Consider the following 27,413-nt stretch of genomic DNA (forward strand, 5'->3'; position numbering starts at 1 on the left):
CTGGTCTCTCAGTCTGGCTCACATTGGTGAAAAAGTTATATGTGGCATGGAGAAAGTAAACAGAGAAAAGTTTGTCTCCCTCTCTCGTAACACTAGAACTTGTAGACATCCAATGAAGCTGAATGTTGGAAGATTCAGGACAGATAAAAGAAAGTACTTGTCATGTACTTAAACTATGGAACCCACAGGGGGCAGTGATGGCCACCCACTTGGATTGCTTTCAAAGAGGATTACACAAATTCATCATCTGTCAATGGCTATTAGCCACAATGGCTATGCTCTTTACTCCAAAGTTGGAGGAAGCCCTTCTGAATATCAGCTGCTGGAAACCACAGGAGGGCTGAGTGCTCTTGCGCTCAAATCCTGCTTGCTGGTTTCCCACAGGCATATGGTTGGCCACTGTGAGTACAGGATACTGGACTAGATGGGCCCTTGGTCTGATCCAGCCGACTGGAGAACGAGGGGTGGGGCTTCATCATCCAATTTACAAATTAAAAACGCAAGACACACAAGGATGTTATTCCTGGGGGGCTGGTATGTAGGTACTCAATGGTCCAAGTTCTCCAGGCTAATAGCAAAATCCAGATATGGATCCCTCCTGCTCTCCAGTCCCAGTCCACTGCACATTTTCCTAGGAGGAAACCCCAGTAAACACACAGGGACTTAATTCTGCATAAACATGCACAAGAATGAACTGCAGGACCACTTGACAGTTTCCAGCTGTGACTTCATTAAATGCATACACATACTAACAGAAAGCCCTTAAATTAGTAGGTACAGGGAGAAAAATGGAGCTGGACAGAAGCATGGCAGGTTTGGCAGAGGCAAATGGGAGTGGATACCAAGTAAAATCTGTAGTTAAAGCCACAAGAACTTTTGAGCCCCACCCATTGGTGCCACCACATCTAAATAAATAAGAAGTATTCTTTTACCCTGTGTCAGAAATCACGCTTTTTCTAGAACTCCTCACAAACTGGATATATCTATTACTGCTCAGTTTACAATAAAGATTGCTCATTAAAAGTAAGTTTTCTCTTTCCTCTCTTGAAACTTATTTTAAGTTATGCTACTTTGCTCTAGGACATACATTTCAGAAGAAAAGTTATTTTACTTGGTGCAAGCAAAAAGACTAAATCAATTTTTTAATAGTTTAAGCATTCTGAAGCAGCCATCTGCTTCCTCAGATGCACCCCTGCAGGAATTTAACTGTGCTGGCAGAGGAGCAATTCCTATTTCCTTCACCTTGTTCCCCCAGTAAATTCTAGTTCAGCACCACCACCTTCTCTTTTCTATATCTGATGAAGTAGACCAGAGGTTTTCAACCTTTTTGGGTCCATGGCTCCCTTAACCAACTGCCTTCTTTCTGTGGTACCCCTGTGGGGCTCAGGAGACCAGTTATGTCACCCCTTGCCTGCCGAGCTGGCAGCCTCTCATCTTTTTTCCAACACCCTCCTTTGTGGAGTGTTCCCTCAACTTCCTCTCTTCTCCCCTCTCCTTGGGAGTCTTCTGGGCAGTCGCTGCTGCCGCCCCTCATCTCTCCCCCCCCAGCCCCAAAGATAGGTGCTTCCTCCCACTGCCCCACAGGGGCCTGGGAAGTACCCCCTGGCCAGCCCCAGAGGCACCATTTACCTGGGGCGTTTGTAGCCAGGCCTGCTGCAACAAACAGTTGTGCAAGCCTTCGGAAGGCAGAGACATGATAAGGCATCAGAGGGAGGAATGAAAGGAAAGAGGGACAGAGGCCAGTGTTGCCCACAGTACCCCTGACTATCATTCAAGGCACCCAGGGTGCTATGGCATACTGGTTGAAAGCCAATGAAGTAGGCTAATGCTTTTACAAACCAAAGTATTGTAACACTTTCCCCCCGCTCCAAGAAATGTTGTGGTTGCAGCTGAGCAGACAGCAAATGTATCAATGCCCCTGCATACCAGAAACCTGTAGAACTAGAATCAGTGAAGAATTAATTCAAAATATTGTTATGTAATTAACACAGAAGACTTTGCACTTCTTAAGTCCATCAGCGTATTTTTGTCTTCTGTCTCTCCCTACACAGTATTCCCTTTATTGAGTCTTCCTGGTCTGATCTAACCTAAAAGCTCTTCACGGGCAGAAGGCATTCTGTCGGAATGCATGAGAAATACGATTAACATAATTAATCCTAAGATTATTACTAATAGCAATGCTACACAATAGTAATAACCTGAAGGGATGGGGGGGCCTATTAAGATGGTCTGATCCTGGAGACTCATGGGAACCAATGGATTCCTGAATACTCTGGGAGATTTTCCAGTAGCCAATGCTAGCAATTCTTCTGAGTTCCTAGTCCCACTATGGAACGGTGAGGTGCAGTGGGCCATTAAGAAATTGTACCCAAGTGTCCTCTCCAGCACCGTGGAGCTCAATTAGCCCCATGATTTACTGGGGAGCGCCACATAAGTAAATAGATCTGGAGATAGCTGGAGGACAAGTGGTGTAAGGGCAACCAAACAAACATAAGGGCATGACATGAAAAAGAACTTTGACTGCCATGTTTAATGCTACTAAACATTGTGGCATACAGCAGAAATGAACAAAGAAGACAGACACAAAATAGTTCTTCTAAGGTCTCTATTCCTCAAACAATGATCTGGAAGTCTGCATTTCATACACTTTAAATCTACTCTTACTAACCACCAGCTAACAGGAACAATTCTCTATTTTTGCCAATAGCACATTAGAATATCTACCCCCACTGCCTCTAGCTTTGAGTCTAGCAAGTCTTGCTTCATCTATAAATATACTTCTCCGCTGAGATAAGATTAATGTAAGACACCTTTTCCACATCATCACTGTTTATTCTGAACTATATGAGTTCTCATCTTCCAGCCATTTTTTAAAATCCACCTGGACCAGTTCTGCTAATATGATGGATTCATATTTTGTGTGGAATGATCAATCATAGGCCTTGTGTCTTTACTTCTCAGGGCTATGTGTAATAAATTTGAATATATTTATCTTAATACAGTGGTGTTTTATGCTCTATTACAGCTATTCCTGGCAATCTCAGCAGCCTAAAGAACTGGAAATTTAGAATTAGTGCCAGTGCAGGGAAACAATGTGTTATAAAGCTTGCTGAGGTGTCATAGGATTCGGCAGAAGTGTACTGTATCAGTGGGATGCTAGATACGATAAAGCCATGACAGCTGTTGGTGGAACACCCTGCCAGTGGGGCTGTTTCACTGGTAAAGATACACTAGTGGGATGGTTAAATGGGATGAAGTAGAAAGCAAGACATAGGCAAGGCAGGGGAAAGAGCACACTCATACCATATTTTATACTCCTTCGGACTAAGGTGACACTCCAGACTTGCTGTAATACCCCACCCACCCACCCATAAAATTCCATCCTGCCCACATCACCATGATAAAAGAGCACAATATGTGGTGTAATTCAGCACCCAATCACAGCACACCAGCACCAGTATATAGTGCCCCACAAAGAAATTGTCCTGGCTATTATTGGATGAAGAGCTTGAACTCAAGACTATGGATTCTGCCATAATCTTTATGTTGGTTTCTGTTTATGCCACTGTGCAGTGCTTGGAGTCACAAGACTCTGTTTTGCATTCCAGAGATTCCTGACTGTTGGAAGTCTCATGGAAGACAGGAGACGGATGTGATGCTACTGGTTTCCTGTTCCTTTGTTTTCCAGTTGCTCTCTGTTTTCCCAGAGAGAGCGTGTATATTTCTTTTCTGTCTGCGTAGTTAGAAATGAAACCTAGCAATGTAGCTCAAACATCTTGTCTCTTCTGCTGCTTTGATACTTTGCTGAATGGGGAACGTGCCTGGAGCCTTATCAAAGGCTCATGTCGTTAATCATCGTTGGATGAGATTCTGGAGGCTCGACCGGAGTAGTAGCTCAGTCGTAGTGGAGATTCCGACACTTTAATGCTCAGACTGGTAGGCAAGGTAAGATTCAAAGCCACAACATGTTTGGCCATGCCTGCCCTACTGGTACTGCCATGGTTTATATTGGTCTTCCTGAAGGAACACCTAGCATTTAATCTCTATATCAGTGACTAAGATATAAAGAAATATAAAGAACTATTCCAAAGTGCCGTTTCATGGAAACAGGAGAAAGAAGGGCAGGAAATATTTTGCATAGGGGGTCAAAGCAGTCTTCAGGAAGCTACAACTTAAAATGAACCTCAAGGCTTAGAAGCCATCTGAAATGTTCTTTTGGGGATCATGTTGTCTAAGGGCTATAATGCATGAAGCAGTGATGTAACTCTTTAGCTGCTTTTTCTTCCAGTCTCAAATGCTTTCAATTCATTTCTTTAAAAGTTTCCTTTGACCAGCTTTAATTTGTTTTGATGAGGAGTCATCTTTTCCCTTGGAGGAACGAAATATGAAGTCTTTGGTGAACTCTCCAAAGTAAATGGATTCCAAATGCTATAGACAATTCTTTTTATGTCCTAGATTCACACTGTTGCAAACAACCCATCCTTAAACAGCTATGAAATGCTCTCACCCATGTATAATTATCATGATTCATTGTGCCTACGGAATCTGGCATAGGACTGATGAGCTTGAAGCAAAAGGTTAGCTTTCATCTGGGTACAACATTATATGAGCATCCCTTTTTAAGATAGCAACATTTGCAGAGAAATAAGAAAACACGCCTTCTAAAAGAAGTTTTTTTTTTAGAGTCCATAGTAATATATAATATATATTCAGTGCAAATGCAACGAACTTGAGTTCACACATTCCTTTCACATTATCACAGGTTTCCAAACATTCTCCCAACACTGATGCTTGCGTTGGAGAGAATATGTAAGTTAAGAAAGGCTGGGAAAGTACCTCTGTTTCTATTATACTATATGCACCATGACTTCTGTTAGAAAATAATGCACTTCATGGCTATAAAAGCTAGCTGAAAATGTCTTCGTAATGATTCCCACAACCATATTTGGTATTGCAGAATCACTACGAGTTGACTTTTTATGCTCTTCTGTGCAGGGAAAACAGTTGTGCGGTTGCTTCATCGTGGAATGAGTTTACAATTCAGCAAGTCCTAAAAAGGCTTCAAAAACTTGGCTTAACCACAATGTCATATCTGGCAATTTCTGTATCTTTGAATACTCCAAACCACTTCACTTTAGCAAAACTGTAGGGCACAGTCAATTCGTGGTAGCTTTGTCATGTTACAAATGGCCATGAGAACTGGCAAGTACAACATATCCAGAAAATTACTGATGTCCTATAATGGTGCAAACTGGCATTTTCATCATACAAGCTTGGAGAAAAGATGTTAAAATTGAGAGCCAGTGTGGTGTAGTGGTTAAGAGTGGTAGTCTCGTAATCTGGGGAACCGGGTTCGCGTCTCCGCTCCTCCACATGCAGCTGCTGGGTGACCTTGGGCCAGTCACACTTCTTTGAAGTCTCTCAGCCCCACTCACCTCACAGAGTGTTTGTTGTGGGGGAGGAAGGGAAAGGAGAATGTTAGCCACTTTGAGACTCCTGAAGGGGAGTGAAAGGCGGGATATCAAATCCAAACTCTTCTTCTTCTTCTTAAAATCAGGAGAGTATTTTCAAAAATGGACTGTGTTCATAATATATCAATGCAACAAGGAAATATTCTCCCACATGCATTATTAGGAACTCTGTAAAATTTATTTCTGGATGTATCTAACATTAGACACCTCGGAAAAACTTTTTGGTTTATAGCATTCATATAATATATATATATATATTTTCATTTGCAATTTATTTCATTCACTTTGAATGCCAATATGTTTTCATTTCAGATACACGTCAACACACACATACACAGTTTTCTGTTATTGTTATTATTTTAATGTTTGCATTCGTTTCTTAGATAATAAAAATATTAATAAAGAAAGGGGGTATATTTTCCTGGAAATTTATGTCCAAAGCTGAGGTAGTGTGTCACTACATTAAAATGAACTCCTGCAATAAGACTCTGATGTTTTGTGGAGTGTTTGAAAATGACAGTATCCAATACTAACAACATCAATTTCCTCTAAAAATTCATTGGTGGATAGACATTTTATGAGGCTTTCTTTAAGGAGTGAATTTCACTCTGTAAATCACACAACATAGGAAAAAGCTCACCACACGAGCAGGAAGATTTCTTACTAATCTTTACCACAGGAAAAATATGCACTTAACATTATTTACACAGACAGGTTGGTGAAATATAAAAGAAATGTTTTCTGAAATTCTATTAATCTTCCACAAACATTCATGGTATTTCATTAACCATGCCTGACTATTCGCCTTAGGTACAAATGCCTATTACAGAGAACACAAGACTATATGGGAATGACGCAACTAAAGCGGATTGTAGCAATTAATCTAGATTTAAAAGCAACATTTCAAATCCTCTAAGGCTTAAAATGGGAGCTTTAATCTAATTTAGAAATCTTAATGTTCCCAAGAAGCAATGACACTTAATGAGTTTGGAAATGCGATCTTGATTAAATTTCAATGACACTTCACTAATTTTCTTCATTACATTTATTTCAAGGAAAGAAAAGAAATTTTAAGTGTGCTGATGGAGAACAGCAAATAAAGATGGACTGCTATTTATATAAATGCTGTTTCAGTTTACCTTTTATAATTTGTTGTGCAATTCCAAACTGTTTCTTCAGAATTTACATCAGAAACTGACAGCTTAACACTATGATCCTTAGATCACTGTGCTAAAATGTAAGTGTTGAGGGTAGTATGTCTCAATAATTTAGTGATGTGGTTCTCAAATAAGAGGACCCAAATAATTACCGCCCAGTCAGTCTGACATCAATACCAGGGAAGATTCTGGAGCAGATCATTAAGCAAACAGTCTGTGAGCACCTAGAAAGGAATGCTGTGATCACCAATAGTCAGCATGGATTTCTGAAAAATAAGTCATGTCAGACTAACCTGATCTCGTTTTTTGACAGAATTACAAGCCTGGTAGATGAAGGGAACGCAGTGGATGTAGCCTACCTTGATTTCAGCAAGGCATTTGACAAGGTGCCCCATGATATTCTTGTAAAGAAGCTGGTAAAATGCGGTCTTGACTATGCTACCACTCAGTGGATTTGTAACTGGCTGACTGACCAAACCCAAAGGGTGCTCATCAATGGTTCCTCTTCATCCTGGAGAAGAGTGACTAGTGGGGTGCCACAGGGTTCTGTCTTGGGCCCGGTCTTACTCAACATCTTTATCAACGACTTGGATGATGGACTCAAGGGCATCCTGATCAAATTTGCAGATGACACCAAACTGGGAGGGGTGGCTAACACCCCAGAGGACAGGATCACACTTCAAAACGACCTTGACAGATTAGAGAACTGGGCCAAAACAAACAAGATGAATTTTAACAGGGAGAAATGTAAAGTATTGCACTTGGGGAAAAAAAAGGAGAGGCACAAATACAAGATGGGTGACACCTGGCTTGAGAGCAGTACATGTGAAAAGGATCTAGGAGTCTTGGTTGACCACAAACTTGACATGAGCCAACAGTGTGACGCGGCAGCTAAAAAAGCCAATGCAATTCTGGGCTGCATCAATAGGAGTATAGCATCTAGATCAAGGGAAGTAATAGTGCCACTGTATTCTGCTCTGGTCAGACCTCACCTGGAGTACTGTGTCCAGTTCTGGGCACCACAGTTCAAGAAGGACACTGACAAACTGGAACGTGTCCAGAGGAGGGCAACCAAAATGGTCAAAGGCCTGGAAACGATGCCTTATGAGGAACGGCTAAGGGAGCTGGGCATGTTTAGCCTGGAGAAGAGGAGGTTAAGGGGTGATATGATAGCCATGTTCAAATATATAAAAGGATGTCACATAGAGGAGGGAGAAAGGTTGTTTTCTGCTGCTCCAGAGAAGCGGACACGAAGCAATGGATCCAAACTATAAGAAAGAAGATTCCACCTAAACATTAGGAAGTACTTCCTGACAGTAAGAGCTGTTCGACAGTGGAATTTGCTGCCAAGGAGTGTGGTGGAGTCTCCTTCTTTGGAGGTCTTTAAGCAGAGGCTTGACAACTATATGTCAGGAGTGCTCTGATGGTGTTTCCTGTTTGACAGGGGGGTGGACTCGATGGCCCTTGTGGTCTCTTCCAAATCTATGATTCTATGATTCAAAACAAAAATATGTACAAAAAGTGTATATAAGGGGAAAGTGCATTGTTTTAGGGAAATGGCACTATAAATTGCAAAGAAGTACATTATATGAGAGGGAAGTGATTCCAAAAACATTAGACGTAACTGTGTAAAAAAATTATATATTAGATGACATAGTAAGTCATGAGAATTCTTTTTTTAAAAAAAACACCACAGACTGATGTGGAAATTGGGAAAATTCAATAAATTTAAGATTCAAAACACGAGAAACTGAGGGAAACTAAAATTGAGAGAACGCTAGCTTGCAACCTCTTTTTATAGCACTTGCATCTCTAGAAGAAAAAGAAAGCCCTGAGAGCCAGGGAACTCTCTAGAGTGGTGTAGGTTGTGACACAGGAATGGAGGGCCTGCACAGGGAGGACTAAGGTAAAGGGACCCCTGACCATTAGGTCCAGTAGTGGCCAACTCTGGGGTTGCGGCACTCATCTCGCTTTATTGGCCGAGGGAGCCGGCGTACAGCTTCCGGGTTGTGGCCAGCATGACTAAGCCGCTTCTGGCGAACCAGAGCAGCACACGGAAACGCTGTTTACCTTCCCGCCGAAGCGGTACCTATTTATCTACTTGCACTTTGACGTGCTTTCGAACTGCTAGGTTGGCAGGAGCAGGGACCGAGCAATGGGAGCTCACCCCGTCGCGGGAATTCAAACCGCCGACCTTCTGATTGGCAAGTCCTAGGCTCTGTGGTTTAACCCACAGCGCCACCCGCATCCCTACAGGGAGGACTACAACAGTGTAAATTCAAGCTTTTCCTTGCACAAACAAAAGTGTCTTCTACTCAAGCTATTGCCCATGTCCATTGTTAAAGTATGCAAATCAGGTTCCCAAACAAAAGCTATTATGGTATTACAGCTCTTAAAATGAATTGCAGATTTTCTGTGGACTTGTATATTAAGTGGCTTGTATCTACAGCCCCTAAAGTTACAATATTTCAAGACTGAATAACATCCCCCCCCACACACATATACTAATTTTCAGATATTTAGACCCATGTCACGTATTACCATTTCCAAGGGATCGTTCTCATAATCATTCTCAAAAATTATTTATGGGGCATTAGGGCAAAAAAATTATGGGGTATTAGCACTGTGGCCATTGACATCCATCTACATCCATCTGATATCTACCATATTTTTCTGTCTATAAGACGCCCCCACGTATAAGACGCCCCCTATTTTGGGGGACTCAGATTTAAGAAAATGGGGGGAGACACTATCCATGTATAAGACACTCCCTAATTTTTGACATTATTGTTTAGGGGGGAAACCTAGTCTTATACGCGGAAAAATATGGTATGTTCCTCTTCACCTATCTGAGGGGAACAACGACAGAAAACACACACATATGTAAATATGGACATACACATTTATGCCATGAGTCATATGTGCAGTTTGCCTGATGGTTACAGTTTTGCTGATTGGCAAACACAAATCTCTAGCTCACTAATGTCTGAACTATCCCTAAGATAAAGATTTACATTAATGCTGGGAAAAAGCACGTGTGAATGACTGCTTTGGTGCCTAAGTTACTCTGCATCTGCAAGGAAGAATTACTAAGTAAAGCTACTCCTGAGGCTCTTTTGGCAACCTGCTTGGACAAAGCATCCCCTTTGAAGACACCTTTACACATCTCTTCCTACAAGAAAAACAGCATACAAACTGCCATATTTTTTTGCTAGAAGTCCTAAAGCCTTGCTAATAAAATGTGGCAATTATATTCAAGCACCTGCATAGTTGTCTGATACTTTTAAGTCACCAATTTCTACTAAGATAAAAAGTTATGATACATTATGGAAACTACTAGTCATACTATCCTATTTCAACATGCAGCCTGCTGAGATAGATCCTACAGCTGTAAACAATTCTGCACCAGAATCTAGTTAATTAAATAAACCTGCTTAAACAGAATGGGATGTCTGCACAGAAAACCCCAACCCCGACATCCCTTTTCAGTATTTCCACATTCAAAGAAACATTTATATTCCCAACAGAAACCTTGGACATTCCACTTCTGGTTTTAAAATCTAGTCTGTAATGACAGTTAAGTTTTGCTTCCAGCTTCTTTTCCATCCGACCACTTTTATTGTTTTATTGTTGTTTCCTAGTAGCAAGGAATTGCAGGGCTTTTAATAACCCACTTCAAAACTCTGCTTTAAAATTCTGTTCATGAGGACAGAATCTTAGTTAGGGAGGGTAATATTCACCAATGAGAGGGGAGGAGAGACCATGATGGTACATGAAAACCATGATCAGAAGTTTGGGAATATTCTATCTGCAGCAAGCCTTAATGAGGGAAGCCGCTGCAAAACAGGAGATATGCACACACAACTCTATAAACTCCTTCCCAATAATTTTTAGTCTAAAGCACATTTATTAAAAACAAAAGAACGCTAAAATCTTCACACAAAAAAGGATTCCAAATGAAACATAAGAATTAACTAAACAACTTGCCTCAACTTGCCTCTTTGTTCATATCTGAGAATTCTAGACATTAATAGCATGTTTATTAAAACCTCAATTATTTTCTTCTGCAAAATAAATAGTGTATCATAATGATTCTTTATCCGAGATATAAGACACTGCTGAGCAATTTATTTTCTTAATGTACCAATTATAATTAATAAGGTAAAGGTAAAGGGACCCCTGACCATTAGGTCCAGTCGCAGACGACTCTGGGGTTGCGGTGCGCATCTCGCTTTATTGGCCGAGGGAGCCGGCGTACAGCTTCCAGGTCACATGGCCAGCATGACTAAGCTGCTTCTGGTGAACCAGAGCAGTGCACAGAAATTATAATTAGTAAGTTGTTTTAAAATAGCCTTTGGATGATTTTTTTTTTTAATTAATTGGGGATTTGCCACTGATTTCAGCAGGTTCCTTTTACTATGCAGCAGAACTTTTAAATCAGCCAATACAAAAAAAAAGCTCTTAAATCAGTACAAACATCTAATAAAGATCTAGGACAAGCCCTCCCCCTCTCAGGATTATGGAGGAGATTATTTCAGGACATGATGCTCACTGTACAAGCAACACAGCACAGAGAAGAGGAACTACTTACTAATCAATGAAATCAGTAGTAATCTTTTTCTTTAGGCATGCCTATACTATTAAAGTCCATAGGCTTTGTTCTAGTTGTCTACCTCAACCTTGGGTCCCCAGATGTTGAAGGACTCCCACTCCCATCATCCCTAACCATTGGATAAGCTGGATAGGGATGCTGCAGGTTGTAGACCAATGTCTGGGGGCCCAAGGTTTAAGAATTCTGCTCTAGGGAACCCATTTGTGAAGTTTCTAATAAATCATAAGTCTTTGTTCAGCTATGGAGTTCACTTGGTGTTGAACAAGTCATTCTTTCTCTCACACACAGTGTAACATTTCTCAAAATGAATCCACATCCTGTCAAAAACATATGGGTGAACATTAAGAAAAATGTGGACAACAAGTAACCATCAGCCATGTCTTACGTAAGGAAACTTCTACAATGGAAACTTGGGAGACTCTGGCGGATTAAGCAAATTAACCTTTAACCACCTTGTACCTTCCAGATCTTTTGGATTACAACTGCAATCAGCCGCATCATTTGGAATCAAGGCTGGTTCCAGGTTTCTGTGGGTTCAGGGCAAGAGACTCCAGGTAGGGCGCCCTAGTCACATTCATGACAACAATAATAAAATTTTATTATATATATCCCGCCCATCTGGCTGGGTTTCCCCAGCCACTCCGGGCGGCTCCCAGCGGAATAGTAAAAACAGTAACACACACACACACACACACACACACACACACTGAACTTGCTAGTTCAATTTCAGGCTTGCTCATTCTTTCCCCAGAGCTGCCACTGTTGGGCAGCAATCCTTTTCCTCCTTGTTGTTGTGTCTAGGTGGGCTCTGAAGCAAGAGCCTAAGAGTGGGCAATGGCTTCCAACAAGAAAGCCAAGAAGCAGCAGTCTTTCTCTAGCTCAGCTAAGTCCTAGTCAGAGATCAGTTTGGGGAATGTGGTCTCCAGCAGGACCAGCAGATGCTGATTGTGTTTATTTGACATCATTGGAATTAATCCTATAAAAATGGTATAATAATGGATTGTTTTGAGAACTGTTGAAATGAACACCAGCTGCATATCTTTAACAACTTTTTTATTTTCACACTATTGGCATTTGTGTTTTTATTTGTGATATTGTGCCAATTAAAAATGTGTGATTTCTGATAAAAAGGAATCCACTCAAGTTAGATCATTAACCACACTGCCTTTCTTCATCCTTTACATTTCTGCCAGCTAAATTCTTGCTGTGTGGAGTTTTAAGTTGTGGCTTTTCTTCTACTATTGAGCTAATATCAAAATTTACCATGAGTTCAACTGCAGCAAATGCCACTAACATATTCTGCAAGAAGGAAAGATCACATCTAGCTCATAAAGCATCATCCAGGTATCTGTCGCTGCTAAAAGGACATCTGGAGATTGAGAGAGAGAAAATCTCAGGCCACAAAACAAGAGAGCGCCCTTGTTCCCTAGTTCAGATTATCTGTTCATAAAAAATAGTGACTATTACACACACACACACAACCATTAACAGAGAAGTGAAATTAAGAGAGTAAAACTATTTTTTAAAATAAAAAAACAAGGCAGATAATAACATTCAGTGGCCAAAGTCAACAGATGATGAAGTTAGGTGGTCTAGTGTTTTATGGATGTTGGAAAGGTTGCTATTGGCTGCTTTGTCCGACCGCCTCTGTGTATTTATTTCTGATCAAGATGTGTAGTCAGATCTCACTGAATGTGTTCTAAGATTTGAAGGTCATGTTTTTCCAGCCTTCTTGTTGGATTCCAGAATAACACATTCAACTCATCTGGATAAGGCTGTCTCCAGTGTTTTTAATTCTTTGTTCCAGGAGGTTTTTGCCATCAAATGGAGTCTGTGAGTTAATTCTACTTTTCCTGCTTCAGCCAGACTCTCTTTTTATAAGTCAATTGGAAATAGATAAGAAAGATAATGAAGAGAATTAACTAAGTGGGAAAGAGAACACTACAAATTAAATCTGCAACAGATCTCTCTTTTATTTGCCCAAGAAAGAATTGATTAGAACACAAAGGACTTCTCTTCATTCCAGTCAGACCAGTCAGCTTTCACTTGCTTGACAGGTATACATTATAAAGGCATTTAAAATTTTATATTTCTACAAGTTTATATTTGTAACGATCTGTGAGTTTCATATATGTTGCCAGAAGCTTGCTGGACAGACTAGACAGAAGATGGCAAGCATATGCTTTTATCTCTAAATAAAAATAAGATATTGAAGTTGTCCACTTTTTACAAAATTAAGTAATCCATCTTCCTATGCAGTTCAGCAGTCTCTGGGTTCTGAGTGTCTATCTACTGTTGACGTTGGGTTTGCAAGACAAGACTGGACTGCTGACTCCTTTCCAAGTTCAATTCAAGGTGCTGATTATTATCAGCCCTAAATAGCTACTTGAAAACCCATCTCCTCCTCTGAGAATCTGTCTGTCCTTTAAGCTCAAGTGATGTGGTCCTCTTGCACATGCAACTGACTTCTGAGGTACAGTTGGTGGCAATACACAATAGGGCTTTCTCTATGGCAGCGATAGGGAGCCTTTTTCCACTCTGGAGGCTGCATTGTATTGTGGGAAACCTTCTGGAGACTGCAAGCCAGAGGCAAAAGTGGACAGTGCAATGGATGTGACTCCTACCTTTGTACAGCAGGCTACATTCCAGCTATACAGGTATCAACACACACATTTACCAGTCTCTATCCAGACAAGCAAGGAGACATGATCACAATTCAAGGACACATTGCAAATAGCAAAAGGACCCAGGGAGGTTTCGGGGCCTGGAGAGAGGGGAGGAGGCTTGGGGAGGAGGCATAAAATTGGGAGAGTACTGAGGACTAGACAGGCTTGGGGACTTCCGGGGTGGCGCCATCGGTAATGGCAGACTCCCTCTGATCCGGAGGGACCAGCTCCACGGAAAACGGGTCTTTCCCACTACGGCGAAGCGGGGACCCTTTCAAAAATCACAGGCGGATGAAGCCTGTGACCATGGGACTCGGCGGGCACCTTTAGCACCCCCCCAACCCATAAAGGAACCCATTTACGGGCTCCGGAGCGAAGAGGGGGAAGTGGCGCAGTGCTGAGAGTCAACTGCTTCTTCCATGGAGCGAAGCCGCACAGCCATTGCCGGAGAGCGCTGCCTTTTTCCTGGGACAATTTGGCTTTTAAAACAATCACCCGTGAGTACTTTAATTTCGGACAATTGGACTTTGAATAATGACCTGCGAGTAGAAAGGAAAATTGGACTAAGAAATTCATCTCAATTTGGCACTGAAACGGGAAGGTCTAAACAGGAAGTCAGCCTTCCGTTTCTTGTAGATAGATTAAAGCAAAGACATGGCAAACTAGAGTTCAGAAAATCGCTTCTAAAGGATTAACTTTCATCATTTAAAATTGTTGAACCCCCTTAGGAAGCAGGAGAAGAGGGGGGATATTTTTCCCGGACTGTTTAAGCCTGCAGAAAGAGTGTAAAGCAAAGTAATTTTCCACCGTCTTGATCCTGGGAGCGGGTGTCAGGACTGACGTTCTTTGGGAAGCTCATTGACCAGAGACAAACGTTTTTGACAGATAGTTAAAAGAAGAGAAACATAGTGATTCCATTGTTCTCCTTCTCATTTTAAAGGAACAAATATTGACAAAATATCTGAAAAAGGAAAATTTGTTGCTAGATCTGCCTTTAAAAGAAAAGAACAAATAGAAGTTCTTCCTCTAGAGGGAGCCTGTGAAACTGTTACTAAATCTGAATCGGGGAGCTCTGCAGCTGCAGCAGATTACGATCGTGGGAATAGACTTCTGACCTTGCAGAACAATGTATTCAGAAGCTCTGATGCGTGCTTTCTGCAAAACAAGTGCCCTACTGGAACAGCTACATGAGAAGACGGACTTGATGACTGCTGCGATCGGAAATTTCGGACAGGTAGTGGGTAACTATATAGAGCCCACCCAGGAATTAAATCAGGAGGGTGCTCTGACAGATCAGATGAGGGAAGAGGATGTTGTTGAACCTTGGGCGCCAGAGATGTAGGGAGCTGTGGCCCAGCAGGAACATGAGTTTTTGGATCTGACAAATGAACTTGGAAAAAGCCAGATTTGGAAAGATAAAGTTTGGTTTGGTTTGGAAATTGGGGGTTGGATAGACTCCCCTATGCAGGGATGTTTGGACTTTTCAAGTCTGGCAATGGGCCGTGAGATGTTTGGGGTTGTGGGGGCTCTTAATTCTGGAGGGACTTTGAAACATGTTTTTAAATACCACATGGAGTTTAGTGTGGATTGATTTGTCGAGAAGGGTCAAAAACATTGTAAAGTTGGAGTTCCCACGAGTGAAAGGAGCAGGAGACAAAGTAAAGTACAGGTATAAATATGAAGAAGAGCCGCGGAAGGGACATGGAAGAGACTTAAGGGCCTCGGACATAAGATTACCAGGTTAATGCGCTAGATTGATGGGATAGAAAGGACTGACAAAACCCGGGACCAGGAGGAAGAGACTCTGGATGAAGATTGGAAGAAATTTTTTTTTATTAGGATTGTTTTATAAAATTGATGAATGTTAGAAAAATGTTGGAACGAAATTATTTGGCTTTAGCAAAAATGTTAAAAGAATTATGTAAGAATATGTTATGGTTATGAGAAATTGGTATAAATAAGATCTAAGTTTTAAGTTTTAAGGTCTTTTATAATAAGATAAGGTTAAAATAGATTAAGGTAATGTAATGACAGAATATTATGAAAAATGGAAAGGATTTGCTGTGACTATTAATAACTAGGATACAAAAAAAGGGAGGAGTGAGGAGGTCAAAGAAAGAAGGTAATGACAGTCAAGGATATGAGAATATTGGATTTGTTTTTAAATTTTTGTGGCTTATTTTTGCTTTTTGATTGTGTTCTGTCATGTGCTTTGTCCTTATTTTTTGATTTTGATTTTTATCAATTTGTATTGTTTGATTGTGGTTTGTTTTTCTTTTCTTTTTTCTCTTTCTTTTTCTTTTCTGTTTTTCTGTAACTTTAAAACTCTTAATAAATATCATTTTAAAAAAATATTTAAAAAATAGACAGGCTTGGAGGGCCCCATTTGGTCCATGGGTCTGAGCTGCCCCAAACCTGCTGTGTAGCTCTTGTTATGGGGACCACAATGATCTTGGAAGTTAAATCTAACTTGAAGACTTTCTTTTTTTAAAAAAGCCTTTGATTCAGTTGCTGTTTAATCTTATTGTTACCACAAAAATGTGTCCCATTTTTAAATGTTTGTTTTAGTCTTGAATTGTGTTGAAGCTATTTTAACTATTATTGTCAATTTTATTTTTATGTTCATTTTCATACTTTGTTTACCACTTTGATTATCTCCTTTGACTGTAGTAGGTATAAAGAACAGTTATTAAATCTACTCTTTCCTAGGCCATTCCATCCAAATGATCATGAAGAACTCTTACAGAATTCTTACATGGCTCTAAGTTGCAGGTTCTTCACAATGGTTTATAACACTAATCTGAAAGCTGTAATTATGAAAAAAGCACCTTCTGGCAATTAAATTTCACACTACCTACAGGAACAAATGAAAATGTAGCATGCCACAAAATGAAAAGAAATGACATAGCAGCTTAATAACATATAGGAAATCTCTTCTTGATTATAAACTGGAATCATAAAGTAAGTGAAATGTGGAAAATATTTATATGGGGAAAAACACCCTTGCTTTAATATCATACGTCTACTTGTGAGTTCTATACCACTGGCTCAGACTCAAGCTACTCATTTTATCAAACCCAAGACATCTACTGATAATGGAACATGAGAGGATTCCAAGGCAGACCAGGCCCGACAAGCAAGATTTAACATAGCACAACAGAGTCGTTAGAACAGATATTAAGTTTTTTCTTCAGATATTCAATTTTCAAATGTTAACAGAGCACTCCTGTACATGTTTATTCAAATGTAATTCCTACTACATGTAATGAGGTTCACTTCTTAGTGTTTAGGAATTTTGCAGCCTTAGTCTCATGACCCTAAGTATCAAGGTGAACCTAAATTTGGTTCTTGCATTTTTAACTCAGTCTCTTTGTTGTTGTTGTTGTTAATAATAATAATAATAATAATAAATTTTTTATACTCTGCCCATCTGGCTGGGTTTTCACAGCCACTCTGGGTGGCTTCCAACAAAATATTAAAAATACAATAAAACATCAGACATTAAAAGCTTCCTTAAACAGGGCTGCCTTCAGATGTCTTCTAAAAGTCAGGTAGTTATTTGTTTCCTTGACATCTGATGGGAGGGCGTTCCACAGGTGGTGTGCCACTACCAAGAAGGCCCTCTGTCTGGTTCCCTGTAACCTCACTTCTTGCAGGGAGGGAACCGCCAAAGGCCCTCGAAGCTGGACCTCGGTGAGGCTGAACGGTGGGGGTGGAGACATTCCTTCAAGTATACTGGGCCATGGCCATTTACTGCTTTAAAGGTCAGCACCAACACTTTGAATTGTGCTTGTTTGAATTGTGTTGTTTGCAGAGAGGAGATTGCAGTAGCTTTTCTTTTCCCTGGTCATTTTGCTGCTGTGCTGAGCTAAGCTATGATTTGGTTTAGCATGCTATCTGTGTCTGATATAATCAGTTAGCTCTCCCAGACAAACCACGAGCTCTAAACCATGGAACAAACTCAAATCCAGATGACACCCATGACTTAGCTTAGTGCAGTGCAACAGCACATTGGCCAGGGAGGAGCAGCTACAATCTCCTCTCTGGGAACCCACATGCTTGCTCATTTGCATTAATCCAGGCTTTGGATTAATCTTACATCAGAACTGGATCTTCCCAGTTTCCTGCAATGACGGAACGTTGAATTAAATGACTTTGGGACACCTTCCATTACACTAAATGAAAAAAGCTCCTCATTGCACAATCCTCCCTGAAATATTCTGGGACCCATCTGTGTGTGTTGCAACCCACACTTTCAGAAGGTTTAGCTTTATGTAGCATACTGACTTTATTTACGTATCTAAAGCATTGTTACCACACTCTTTAGCTATCTTGCATCTCCTACTGGTAAGGCTGTGGGTGTTCTCTCCCACCCTCCCGTTGCCACTCAGTATTAGTAGGCTCTTCCGTTCTGTTGCTCTACCTCCCAAACTATCATTGCATATTAAATGTTAATCCATTTTGAGATTACTTATTAACCACTTTTCCTAATCTTAGTAAAAAAAAAAAAATCAAGGTCAAGTTTCATCATTTAAATTGTCTCCATTTCTATTTATCTTCTTCACAGTACATTTTTTTGTCATTCTGCTTAGAACTGACTACAACTTCTGAAATTGTAATGTCAAAGGTATGACTCTTCCATTTGTCTTAGGAGTCCTATGGACCCAACTCCGTTTATTTTTGATCAGCTGTTTATTCCTCATCTAATACTTGATAGTGGTTTTATAAAACCCGAAGTGTTATTGATGGTGGGAAGTTGTTTGAATGAAAACTTCTATCTCTGTTTTTTTTGGAATCTCAAATGGTTAAAAGGATGGAGTGAGTCATGTGGGGACTTCTAGAGCACTGAATAGTTCCAGGTGACTATTTAGAACACATGTTCAAACAACATAAACACACTGAGACCACTGCTATTTTAAAAAGAACAATATGGTCTTCTTTTTCAGTACTGACATTTAGTATTCAAGCTTTCCTTCACTTCAATATAACAAAGGAAGGATTTAGTTCCTGCCCTCCTCCCCAAAATTTAGCTGGCCTATCAGACTGCTTAAATGCCTGTACTGTAAGAAAGGTCTGTAGTGAACCATTCATATAATCAGATTTCATTTTACTTAACACAAAATTTGTTCAAAGAAATCATGACATTTAACTAAGAGAAAGGATGTTTTATACCTTTTTTTTATTAAATAGTAGAATTTCTACCTTGACGATGTTCACATTTCTTCTACAGGGAATTAAATCTCTTACCTACCCCTGACATCATGTAAGATTTCAGGTGTTAGGTGAGTGGGCACAGCTTCCCCAAAATGGCCTTGAAGGCCAAATGAAGAGGCTACATTTGGCCAGCAGACTGGCAGCTCCCCACTCTTACCATACATAATGTAAGCCATACAGTGAACAGCCTCCCTAAGTATAATTGGCTTTATTAAAGCTCACAGTAAGACTGACTGATTTTAGAATTTCTAAACCAACTACATCCAGAAAACTGCAGAGTGGTGTACATAAATAGCATCTAAAACATAATGCAGATAATCAAGCAGCACTAAAACATAACAAGAAATAAAAACTACAGAGATAAAAAAGACAAAGTTTTCAACAAATGACAAAAACATAACATTGGGGCTTGCTTCACTTCTAGGTGAAGGGAATTCCACAGACTGGATGCCACAATGTTAAAAGCATATGGTCAAATCTCTGCTTGATTCACCACAGGCACTTGTGGCATCATCAATGGATCTTCATCCAGAGATCCAAGTCAACAGGTTGGAATGTATAAGGAGAGCTGGCTTCCTAGATACCAGATTCTTTATACACCAGGAGTGAAACCTTGAATCTAATTCAGCAACTAATTTACAGTCTGTGGGACAGAGGTGTCACATGTTGTCAACTGCTTGCCCCAGAGAGCAAACTGTGCAGTAGTGTTTTACACTAGCTGTGTGTTTCTGACAAAATTCAAAGGCAGCCCCAAGTAAATAACATTACAGCAATCAAGTCTAGAGGTTACCAATGTATGAACTACTGTTGTCAAGCTATCCCTGTCAGGGAATGGTTGTAGCTGGCTTACCGGCCAGAGCTGGTAAAATGTACTCCTAGAAGCTGAGGACACTTGAGCTTCCAGTGACAATGCTGGATCAATCAGTACCCACAAGCTACATACCTGTTCCTTCAGAGGGACTGCAACCTCATCCAGAACAGGCAACTGACCAATTTCCCAGACTCAGAAACCACTCAAACACAGGGCATCTGCCTGTTTCAGTTTATTGGCTCTCCAGACTATTAATTAATCCAGGCACTGTTCCAGGACTTGATAGCTGTTTCTTAATCACATTTTCCACCAAGTAAAAGCTACTTATGACACCTAATTGGCTGGACAAACAAACCTTTCTGCATATATGAAGTAGAAGCAAAAGAGTAGAGACATGATGCAGAAATACTACAGTCAGCCTTTATTATAGTCTACACATAAGTACAGCACCTCAAGGGATGGCACATAGTTATTAAACACTGGAGAATAGTCTGAAGCCACTAACCTGTGTTCCTGTGAAGTAAACTGGATCTATTTTCCAAAGTGACAGAAAACATCTCACTGTCTGAGGTTGTGATCTCCTTGGGAGAAGCACTGAGTTGGAGAAGAGCATCTTGCGCTTTCTTTTTTTCCTTCTTTAACATATTTACTAAAATATCTAAAGTTCATTTTAAGGAAAATTTCTGAAGCAAATCTGAGACAACTATAAACACTCTTCTTAGTATAAGAGGTCTGCTGATTATATATTAAAAGCAAAAAGCATTATTTATTTTATCTTTTACTTTTATTTATTTCAACATATACCCTGCTCACCTTTCAAAGAGCACACAGAGCTTTACATATGGTTCCCAGATGGAATCCCACCCAGGCAGCTTACAGAGCTACACCAGAATCATACCTAAGTCCCCAGCAGGCTAGCCATGTCCAGGGTATATATGCTAAACATATTCCAAGTTGTATTGCACGCACAAAATATACCAATATGCATCATACAGAAGTTCAAATATTCAAGAGAAGTGTTAAGCCACTAACAAAGTGACTCATATATACCAAAAAGCACAGAAACTGCAAGCCAAAGCACCAGGCATAATCTCTGCATCAAATAGCCAGCAAATAAATTCTACAGACTCACACAAATTGCATTCGGATGTTATGTGAAAGCACAGTTTAGTGTGGCATGAATTAGCCTAGGCAAGCCTTGAGTTTGTGTACTTCTCTCTCCCTTCTCCCCCTCCTATACAGAAGTTTTCACTTCTACATACCGTAACTGCAGTCTGAAGTGACAAACTGGTTAACATTAACTATGGTTGGTTTGACACAAACCACAGTTGAACAGTGTTGGAACCAGCTGCCCAGAACCCTGCAAACCCTCCAAACACAGATAGATAAAGGCCTTAACACACTTGCAAATCCTCACACATCCCACGCTTATACACAAAACACTTCTCCACCTTACTTGGCAGCCACAGCTTCCTTCTCAGGCTTCTGACAGTCGTCGTTGTTGAAGGAAGAGGCTTAGACTGACCATACACTGCAACATGACTTGTCCTTACTTAAAATTGTTTGCTTAATAGGGGAACTTAACTTATTTACCATGGCTGATCTTTCAACCAACAGAATGTTTTATGCGGGGGTTGGGGGTTGGGGGGGAGGTGGACCCCCACTGCATCATTTCCAGGACATTCTTCTGGCTGTGTTAAGAAGTGTATGGCAGGATCACTTCCTAGCCTCTCAGAGGCTTTACCTTTAAAGTACTTTAAAAATAAGAAACTTGTTAAAAAGCCCCCAGACTACCTTAAATCAATTTAAATTGACTAAGCCCCCCTCCAAAAGTCAAATAAGTTTCACTCACTACCACCTGTCCCAATCTTCATTGGAAAGTAAGGTACAACTAGGATACCTTTTACTTTTCCATTGTTTTCTTCTTCAGCCAATTTACTCTGCACTTCAGCCTAATAGACTCATGGAGCAGCTTACATAGTATCACTAACAAACAAGACAGTCCATGTCTACACACTTACAATCTAAAAGACTGTACACAAAAGAAAAAGTGGGATGGGGAAGTAAGAGAACCATGAAAAACTGAAATGCCAGTTCAAGTTATGAAGCTTGTAAAATGATGAGCTTGAATGGAAACAACGAAGGGAGAGGAGGAATCATAGAGTCATAGAGCTGGAAAGGACCACAAGCATTATCTAGTCCAACCTATCTTTTGCCCAACATGGGGCTCAAACCAACAACCCTTAGATTCAGAGACTCATGCTCTACGAAATGAGCTATCCATGAAGCTGGTCTCTCAGCAGAGCTGAGAGAATAGCCCTATGGTACCATCATTGCTTCTGCTGTTGGCCGGCAGCCAGGTGGAAAGCTGATTTAAAAGAAAAAATCTCCATAAAGACAAAATAGATTTTAGCCGGAACAGGAAGAGTGTTAAAAGAGGTCCAGAAAAAACTTGGTGATATGTTATGCCAGGGCAAAGGATGGTCACAAATGGAGGGAGGGGGCACAAAGGTAAAAGATTTTAAACACATTATCTCAGCAATTCCTCAATGCATCAGTCTGAAAATTAATCAGAGCGTGTCACGTCATGTAGATATACCATGCCAAATTTCAGTTTTGACAACTCTTCAATATTTTAATAACATTTATTATATTCAGGTTTTACAGTGGTGGGATACAGTTTGACCTATCCAGCTTAACCATGCATTGATTCTTCTGACTTTAAAACATATCTAAATATTAAACAACATCACATATCATGTGGTTCATGTTATATAAATGGACTTTTAAACCAGATCTGATTTTAACCCAGAATAGTTTTTTTTTTTGCCCCAGTTCAAAAATAAAATGCTATTATCTGCCTGCAGTTCTTTCAAATAACCAAAAAACTAAAATACAGTAATTATATTTTCTATACCTTACTAAAACTACAGCTATGTATATATTTACTATGAATTTATAGAATGCACAGCACTATTTCAAAAGCTAAATTTTATATATATTGAATCTGAGGTTTAATAAAAATTTACATTTACTCTAAATCCACAGTTCAGCAACATTTCATTTGACTAAAAATAACAATTACAGGAAATTCAACTTTTTGAATGGCAATAAATAGTGCTTTATATAGCATTGCTATTTTCCATTATTATTATTTTTAAGAAAGTGCTTCACATAAGGTTCCCAGAAACCTGGATCTAGGTCAGGACTAAGCAACACACTAAAGCTTTTACATCCAGGAGATTAAACTAGCCTGCTTCAGAGCAGGCAATAAGAGTAAACCTTGGTGTCAGGGAACTGCCATCGGAAGGAAGGGAAGTGAAAGGGCTCACACAGGTTGGGAGAGACTCAGCAGCTGAAGAGGGAACCAGTAGGGGGAGAGGAGCTGAGCTGAGGGAAAGTGAGCTGGAGGGATGGCTCAGAGACACTTCCAGCGAAAACAGTGGGGAGGTTTCAGGACCTCCTGTAGGGACACCCACTCCTCGCCGGAAACTGTCACGCAGAGAGTCCAGAAGACGTGTTTCCGTTAAGGAGCTTTTATGTTGGAAGCGATTCCGAAAGCAACCACTGTCGGAATCTGCCAGCGACTGACGGAGCCATGTTTAAGGGGCTCCGTTACAGACAGAGGTTTGCAAACTTAACCAAACTCTGAGGGACTAGGATTTTACACACAAGCAGCTCATCGTCCCATCACAGCATTCCGACAGTCTCCGTGAGCAGCTTGTGCAGGAGAAGGCATCATGAGCAACCCAGCCGGAACCGGAGAAGCAGGAGCTGGAGCGGGTCCAAGCCTGGAAGAAAGGTACCGGGTGTTGGAGGTCCAGCTAGCGCTGCAGACGGCGAGGCTTGAGGAGAGGAGGGCTCAGGATGCAGACAAAAAGGGGAAAGACACCCAGCTCGTCAGAAAGGTACCAGGATTGGTGCAGAAGTTTGGGGGGGAGCCCAAAGACTATCATGGCTTTCGGACAGAGATGCAATATGCCCTCAATCTGCAGTTTGATGAATTCCCTGACGAGGAATCACGAGTGGCTTTCGTGATTGGGCATCTTGAAAAGGGGGCGAGAGACTGGGTTAGACCCCTGATGGCAGCGAATAGTGACGTCCTAAAGGACACGATGAAGTTCTTTCGCGCCATGGATCTGATGTTTTCCAGCGATATTGAACAGGGAGTGGTGCGCAGACAGTTAATGGCTTGCAAACAGGGGAGCCGATCTGTCCGTGAGTACTGGACTGAGTTCACCATGTTGATCCATAAATTGGGGTGGGATCTATCGGCGGAACCCATTCAAATGCTCTTTGAAGAAGGGCTTTCTTCGGCTGTGAAAGACGAACTTTCCCGGGCGCCCAGGGCGGAGTCTATGGACCAGCTGACCAAATCAGCGCTGACCATAGGAGCGCGCCAGGAGGCGAGAGCATTGGAGAGGCGGGAAGGGAAGGGGGAACGTTGGAAGGAGTTCCGCATTCCAGACATTCCAGAGCCAACTTTCCCGCCGGCAGAGCCGATGGAAATCGGAACAGCGCGCGCGCGCGCAGTTTCAAAGCCCAGTGAGGGGGGAAAGAAGGAGGGAAAAGGCGCCCGGAAATGCTATCTCTGCCAACAGCCAGGTCACTTTGCCAGAGTCTGCCCCCAGAGGAAGGAATGGCAAGGGATGGTAGGAGCTGTGGAGGGAAGAGAGGAAGAAATACCGAAGCAAGTAAAAGCCAACGCCTGGCTGCCACCGTCGGGGCACAGCAGCCAGGCCAAAGAGCAGTGAAAGTGCCCACGCCAGAACCTCCTAAACCCGCCCTAGTGATAGAAGTGGCGCTAGAGCTGCCAAACGGACACCCTCTAAAGATAAAGGCGCTGTTGGACTCAGGCAGCTCCTGCAATTTCATGAGCAAAGAGTTTGCAGCTGAACACCAGATACAGACGATCCCTTTAAGCAACCCCCTGCAGGTGACCACGATCGATGGCAGGGAGCTGTTGGGAGGAGAAGTCAGCTTGCAGACCGTCCCAATGATAATGAAGGTGGCAAGGCACACCGAACTGATAGCGTTTAATGTGGCCACCTTGGGAGGAGCTCCCATTATATTGGGGATGAGCTGGCTAGCGTTACATGATCCGCTGGTGGGCTGGCATCAGAGAGTGGTTTCTTTTGGTTCAGCACATTGCTTAGAACACTGCAAAGAGGGAAAGGGTTTGGCAGGGGCCCAAGCCACCCTAGCAGGGACTGAAGTAACGGAGAACGTGAAGGTACCACGACAATACGCAGATCTCCGCGACGTCTTCAGCGAAAGGGAAGCTGACCAACTACCCCCGCATAGACCCTTTGACTGTCAAATCAATTTACTCCCTGGGGCACAGCTCCCTGTAGGCAAGCTGTACGCCATGTCAGACAGAGAGATGCAGGAGCTAAGAGAGTTCATTGACAAGAACCTGAAGAGAGGGTTCATCAGAGAGTCCAGGGCGGTGGGGGGCAGCCCAGTGTTTTTTGTGGATAAAAAAAACACGAACAAGCCGAGGCTTGTGTGTGACTTCAGGGCCTTAAATGCAGTGTCAGAACCAGTGGCTTTCCCTATGCCCAGGATTGACGACATTTTGACAAGGGTCAGGAAGGGAAAGATTTTTACTAAACTGGACCTAAGGGGGGCGTACAACCTGATACGAATAAGGAAGGGGGATGAATGGAAAACCACCATGTTCACCCCTTTGGGGGCATTTGAATATTTAGTTATGCCCTTCGGCCTACAAGGAGGCTCCGCGTGCTTTCAATCGTTTATGAACCACGTCCTGGGGCCTTTGCTTTACAAGAATTGTGTGGCCTTCTTAGACGACGTGTTGGTGTATTCTGAGAATGAGGAGCAGCATGTGAGAGACGTCAGAGAAGTGTTGAGCAGGCTGCAAGCCAACCAGCTGTGGGTGAAACTGGAGAAGTGTCAGTTTCATACCAAGGAGGTGGAATTCCTGGGGTATCGCCTGTCAGACAAGGGATTGGCCATGGATCCCGGCAAGGTCCAGGCGGTGCTGGAATGGAAAACACCCAAAACAAGGAAGGATGTGCAGAGGTTCCTAGGATTTGGGAACTTCTATCGTAAGTTCATCCGAAACTTTGCCCACCTGACGGCGCCCATTACGGACTGTCTCAGCAGTAAGAAGAAGTTCGTTTGGACTGAGGAGGCGGAGCGAGCATTTGAGGAACTAAAAAGGGCCTTCGCCTCGGAACAACAACTCCTGCATGTGGATTTACAAAAACCGATGAGAGTGGAAACTGACGCATCAGACAGAGCGATTGGGGCGGTGCTTCTGCAGCCAGGGAAGGAGGAGTCAGAGTGGAGACCGTGTGCTTTTTTTTCGCGAAAGCTGAACAAATCCGAGAGGAACTACACGGTGTATGACCGAGAACTACTAGCCATTCATGAGGCGTTCCGGAGATGGAGGCACCTGCTAATTGGCGCACAACATAAGGTGCAAGTGTGCACTGACCACAAGAACCTAGAGTATTGGAGGACGGCACGAGTGCTCAACCAACGGCAAGTGAGATGGGCCCAGGAGTTCTCCAAATTTAACTTTGAGATTTGTTACGTGCCAGGCCCAGAGAACATTAGGGCGGACGCTCTCTCACGCAAACCTGAATATTTGGAGGGGGAGGGAGCACCCGAAGAGAGACATGTCATTCCAGAGGACCGCTGGGTGTGTGGGGCGGCATTGGTGGGACAAAGAGAACTGGTAGAGGAAACAGAGAATGATGAATACGCCCAGAATAAGCTCAGAGGTCTTAGGGGTGAGGGAGAGGAACCAGGGGGTTTCGAGGAAAGAAATGGAGCTTTGTATTACAAAGGGGCACTGTATATCCCTGAAGGAGACTTAAGGGGGAGGGTACTCAAGCAGTTGCACGACAGCCCCACGGCGGGGCATTTTGGACAACACAAAACCATGTGGTTGGTCACCAGGGAATTTTGGTGGCCTAAGGTGAGGGAAGATGTACGGGAGTATGTAAGAGGGTGTGAGCAATGCCAGCGAGCCAAAGGGGAGAGGCGGGCACCGGCGGGGCTATTAGAACCCTTACCAACCCCAGAACGACCTTGGGAGGCAGTGTCGATAGATTTTATGACTGATCTGCCGAAGTCCAAGGGGAAAACAGCCATCATGGTGGTGGTAGACCTACTAACAAAGATGTGCCACTTTGTAGCCTGCTCGCATGCAGTCACGGCGGAAGAGACAGCGAAGTTATTTGTAGAACACATTTTTAGGTTGCACGGGGTGCCATTGAGGGTGGTCTCAGACCGAGGAAAACAATTTACTTCCAGGTTCTGGAGGAAGCTCATGAGCTTACTGCAGGTGGAGGTCAACTTTTCGACTGCCCGGCACCCTGAAACCAACGGGCAGGCGGAAAGAGCAAACGGTGTCCTCCAGCAATACCTGAGGTGTTATGTCAATGACAGAGAGAATGACTGGGTAGAAAAGTTGGCGCTGGCGGAATTTGCCTACAACAATGCCGAGAA

At 42.1% G+C, this 27,413-nt stretch overlaps 1 protein-coding gene across 5 annotated transcripts in view; it reads right to left on the reverse strand.

Moving 5' to 3' along the window:
* The window catches only part of KIF6 (kinesin family member 6), a 164,244-nt gene that overhangs the window by 84,850 nt on the left and 51,981 nt on the right, over positions 1–27,413 (reverse strand). For all 5 annotated transcript variants that reach the window (XR_013984511.1, XR_013984512.1, XR_013984513.1 and 2 more), the window contains one exon: positions 20,437–20,589. Coding sequence is in view for 2 of the 5 variants with exons in the window: in XM_081000155.1 (XP_080856281.1) it covers positions 20,437–20,589 (153 nt within the window). In the remaining 3 variants the exon portion in view is untranslated. The remainder of the gene's footprint in view (positions 1–20,436; positions 20,590–27,413) is intronic.

The sequence above is a fragment of the Podarcis pityusensis genome (assembly GCF_964106645.2).
Source record: "Podarcis pityusensis genome assembly, chromosome: 3".
In the NCBI taxonomy this organism is placed as follows: domain Eukaryota; kingdom Metazoa; phylum Chordata; class Lepidosauria; order Squamata; family Lacertidae; genus Podarcis; species Podarcis pityusensis.